This window comes from Aphanomyces invadans (assembly GCF_000520115.1).
Source record: "Aphanomyces invadans strain NJM9701 unplaced genomic scaffold supercont1.23, whole genome shotgun sequence".
In the NCBI taxonomy this organism is placed as follows: domain Eukaryota; phylum Oomycota; class Saprolegniomycetes; order Saprolegniales; family Verrucalvaceae; genus Aphanomyces; species Aphanomyces invadans.
The window spans coordinates 249191-253577 of NW_008580168.1; the positions used below are offsets into that span (position 1 = coordinate 249191).

The following is a 4387-nucleotide window of genomic DNA, read 5'->3' on the forward strand; positions in this document are numbered from 1 at the left end:
CGCAATACCAGCACACATCCACTATGCCAACGTGCCCTCTGACGAGCCACTCGGCAGTAATGCAGCTCGTCAATTCGTTCGCAGATCATCCGAGACCCGCAAGCTCCTGAGCTCAACCGAGCGCCGGTCAGTGTACGAGACGCTATTGCGTGTAGCTGTGCGTGATGTGCTGCCACGTTAAGCCATGATGAAGTTTGCTGCCAAGCTTCGTTGCCTTCCTCACGCTGTCACTCGACTTCGGACTCGCATTCAACTCTCGCTTCGTGTTGGTCAACTTTCTGCCGATGTCACCACCACATCCAGGGGTAATTCTGTAACATCTGATAAATATATTCATTTTTCAATGTATAGAAATAGAATTTTAACTTGGCCTGGCCGTGAAACACCACCACACCAAGCAAGTCTGGGATAGCATATTGTTCATGTCGCCCCTGCACTCCGTATAAGCAAGAACCGCCCCAAAGGCGCACTGGTGACGACACCACAAACTGAGGATGCACCACTTTATATGGATAAAGTTTTAAGTACGGTTGTCCTTGCCATCCAGTCAAATTTACTCGGAGGCAGCCGTCGGGGTGGTGCTGATTCAAAACGATAACGCAAGCCACCAAATATGTGTTTCGACTGAAATGCATTGTTCAACGGGAGTGCGTGGAATCTAAGTGGCAAACCAACTTCCAAGCCACCCTGATTTTACATCATGGCCACATGCTAGACAAATGAAGCATTCCAGCTATTCCAGTTAAAGTGTTAGATTTGGAACACTTTAATTCTATTGAAACCCCGCAGGACCAAAAGCCCACTGGGGCTATCGAGGAGCTTATTGATACGGTAGAAAACGCATTTAATGAGTTACTGGCACGCTTGCAATGTCTTTGTACCTCTTCAAAACGTGGTGTTTTCTTTTGAATACATGGAAGCAATGAAATCAAGCTTCCACACATGAAAACGAATACTCTCATTGCTGACTCTGCATCCTATCATGTCGTGTTTTTGACGCCTCGTCCTACGAGAGCGTTTTTGCAATTTCGCATGGGCGAGGAAGGTCAGTTCGATTCCTCTGTTCACTGGAATGTGAACAATTCGACTTTATTAAGTTTTGGAGTTGAAATTAAATATTGAATTGTGTGCTTCACCAAGTTCACTTGAATCAAGGGAAAAAGTAGAATTCTTGTAACAACGGAGTACTAGAGAAGGATTCTAATTATTGAAAATATATTCTATATATTTTTCTATATATATATAAATGCGCCCGATTTTGCATTGCAATTGTGGATTTTTCTACTTCATTTTTGTATGGTGGAAACCAATTTGAGCGGTTCCATCCCAACTTGGACACGATGGGCGATGTTCGCGTCGTTTGTCGCGTGCGCCCCCCCAACGCCATGGAGCTTGCGCGTGGCGCCGCGGGTGTGCGATGCGTAAAGACGCAGTCACCTGGCCTCGTGCAGGTGTACTCGGACGGTATTGAAAGCGGGAGTGCGCCGCAAGCATTCACGTTCGACAGTGTGTTTGGCGAAGAGTCCACACAACAGCAAGTGTTTGACGAGGTTGCACGACCCGTCGTGGCAGACATCATGGAGGGGTACAACGCTACGATATTCGCGTATGGACAGACGAGCAGTGGGAAGACGTTCACGATGGAAGGGGCAAGCATCGACGACGAAGCTTTGCGCGGCATCATTCCCCGCACGGCGACGGAACTCTTCGCCCGCCTTATGGAGGCCGACGAGAACATGGAGTTTGTTGTGAAAGTGAGCTACATCGAGATTTACATGGAGCGCATACGGGATTTGCTTGATCCGTACAAGACTAAGATCAATCTCCAAGTTCGCGAGGACAACGACAAGGGCATTTACGTCGACGGCGTCACCGAGTTGTGCGTGACGAGCGACGACGAACTGCTGTCCACCATGCGAAGCGGAGCCGCAAACCGCGCGGTCGCCGCGACCGGTATGAACGAAGGCAGTTCGCGCTCCCACAGCGTCTTCATGGTAACGTTGTACCAGCGCAACCTAGAAACAAACTCCACCAAAGTCGGTACGTCACTTCAAACGCAAGCCACGGCTGCCCTCGATGAATGCCCTGAACGAAAACGTCCCTTGCTTCTCGCCTTGCTCACCCAACCTTGTTTTCCATGGCAGGCAAGCTTTACCTCGTCGATTTGGCCGGCAGTGAAATGGTTCGCAAGACGGGGGCGTCGGGGAAGCAGCTCGAAGAAGCCAAAACGATCAACAAGTCACTCAGCGCGTTGGGAATGGTGATTAATGCCCTCACGACGGCCAACGTGACATTCGTCCCATACCGCGACAGCAAGCTGACGCGTGTGCTGCAAGAAGCGCTGGGCGGGAACTCGCGCACGTCGCTCATCATAAACGTGTCCCCGAGCATCTTCAACGCTCCCGAGACCATATCCACGCTCCGATTTGGCAATCGCGCCAAGGCCATCAAGAACAAGGCCGTTGTGAACGCCGAGAAGAGCGCCGAAGAGTACAAGCAACTGCTTGCCAAGGCGGAGAAAGTGATCAGCATGCAGCAAAACTACATTCTCGTGCTTGAGACGCGGCTCAAGCAGCAACCACCGTCTGTCCCACAGCCACCTCCCGCGGCTCCAGTCCTTGCCGCCCCGGTGGAACCTGCCGTCACCCCGGAGATTGCTGTTCCAGCGAGTCAGTCGGCTGAGCAAGAAGCCGCCGCCTTGGTAGCTCTCCAAGCGCTGCAGGAACGAATCGTGCGCCTGGAAGAGCAACTCGCGGAGGAGCAGAACGAATCGGCGCGCCGCGGCGACGAAATCCGATCGCTCACGGCTGTCCTGAACGACAAGCAAGCTGTGGCGGACAACCTGACCCTCCAGCAGCACACGTGGGAACGCCAGAGGATGGACGACCAGACATCTCGTTTGCTGCAAGAGGAACTAGCCAACATGAAGCTCGAAATGGACAAAGTCGTGTTTGAGAACCAAGAGATTAAGCTGCATGTGGCAACGCTCCAGCAAGAGCAGGAACGACTCCTCGCTGTGGAAGCGTCGCAGGCCACGTCGTCGAACGACCTCGTGGCCAACACAGCGGCATTGGCTGAAAGCAACGGAGTCGAAGCAGACATGGACATGGCAGCCGCGACTTTGCCACCTCCAACGCCACCAGTATCGCGCGTCGGTAGTGCAGTCGTGGCAAGTGGCGAAGACACCGCGGCAAAGTTGGAGATGGAGCTCAAGGCCGCGCAGGACGAACTGGTCCAGCACCAAACGCAGGCCCAAAAAGACATTCAACGATTCACAGAAGAGCGTCGTCAACTCACAAACCAGGTGTGTGTGTGTGCTGCCAATGCCATGAAAGCTCGAGTGGGGATCACAGGAACCCTTGTATAGATCCAGGAACTGGCGCTTCAACTGCAAACTGTGCAGTCGAACCAGCAAGCCATCTTGTCGACCACTGGACCGACTGGAATGTCCGCGCGCGAACGACAGCACATGCGCTCGATTCAGCAAAAACTCGAGCAACTCGTGGCAGTGCACCGCCAGTTGCTGCGCAAGTATGCGTCGTTGGAAGCTGAACACAACGAAGCACGGCAGAAACTCAGCCTCCGCGACGACCGCATCAAATCTCTCGAGGTATGGAGGCATTCACAATGCAGCCCCTCCACATGTCATGGACTTATCTAGGCCAACACACGACTGATGGCAAGCAACATGCGGCTGCAATCGGAGAAGCACTTGGAAGAGCTCAGCGCGCTGCATGTTCAACTTGCCGAGCTGCGCAAGAACATGGCGATGGATCTCGAAGACCGCGTCAGCCTGGACGGGTCGGCCAGTGCAACGTCTTCATCCGCGTCGTCGGCCGCCGTGCGACGCCAAACTAGCGTGTATGTTCGTCAAGGAAGCATAGTGGGCGACGGCGTCATCCGACCCATTCGCGGCGGTGGCCGACGGCAGAGCACGATGGATTCGCCTCCCAAGTCGATCCAGACACCGGACACCCCCAGCGCCGCCGGTGGCCTCGGCTTCCTGCAGCGTATGCTCGGTCTCAAGTAAGGAACGTAACCAGTGGGTTTGATGTGTTTTTATACAAGCGGGTGGACCAACTACATTTCACCCCAGTCCGCGTCGTCGTCGTCAAAGTCAATCTCTTCGTCCGACTTGAGGCCAAAATCCAGGACGTCTGCGGCAGCAGCTGCTGAAGCCACCGATGGAGGCGCAGCGAAACGAGCAGCTTCAGCTTGAGCTTGCAAACACGCCTGTTCTTGCGCTTCGGCATATGCGCGCGCCTCTGCGTCGGCCTTCGCCTGAGCTTCAGCACGCAACCGCGCGTCTTCCTCGGCCTTGGCTGCCGCAGCTTTCAACCGTGCATCTTCGGCAGCACGGGCCTCCGCCTCTGCCTTGGCGCGTGCA

At 54.1% G+C, this 4387-nt stretch overlaps 2 protein-coding genes across 2 annotated transcripts in view; one reads left to right on the top strand and one right to left on the bottom strand.

Annotated features, from left to right (window-relative positions):
• Positions 1–1300: 1300 nt before the first annotated feature.
• Positions 1301–4112, top strand: H310_09829 (hypothetical protein). The gene is made up of 4 exons (XM_008876004.1): positions 1301–2040; positions 2145–3304; positions 3368–3610; positions 3662–4112. The coding sequence occupies exons 1-4, from the start codon at positions 1341–1343 to the stop codon at positions 4028–4030; spliced, it is 2472 nt and encodes an 823-aa protein (XP_008874226.1). The 5' UTR covers positions 1301–1340; the 3' UTR covers positions 4031–4112.
• The window catches only part of H310_09830, a gene marked incomplete at its 3' end in the record, with an annotated part of 3647 nt that continues 3340 nt past the window's right edge, over positions 4081–4387 (bottom strand). Inside the window, exon 4 of the mRNA XM_008876005.1 lies at positions 4081–4370. Coding sequence (XP_008874227.1) covers positions 4081–4370 — 290 coding nt within the window. The remainder of the gene's footprint in view (positions 4371–4387) is intronic.

Coding starts and splice junctions, on each gene's coding strand:
- H310_09829 (XM_008876004.1), top strand. CDS start 1,341: ATGGGCGATGTTCGCGTCGTTTGTCGCGTGCGCCCCCCCAACGCCATG. Junction 2,041..2,144: donor AACAAACTCCACCAAAGTCG/GTACGTCACTTC, acceptor TTTCCATGGCAG/GCAAGCTTTACCTCGTCGAT. Junction 3,305..3,367: donor GTCGTCAACTCACAAACCAG/GTGTGTGTGTGT, acceptor ACCCTTGTATAG/ATCCAGGAACTGGCGCTTCA.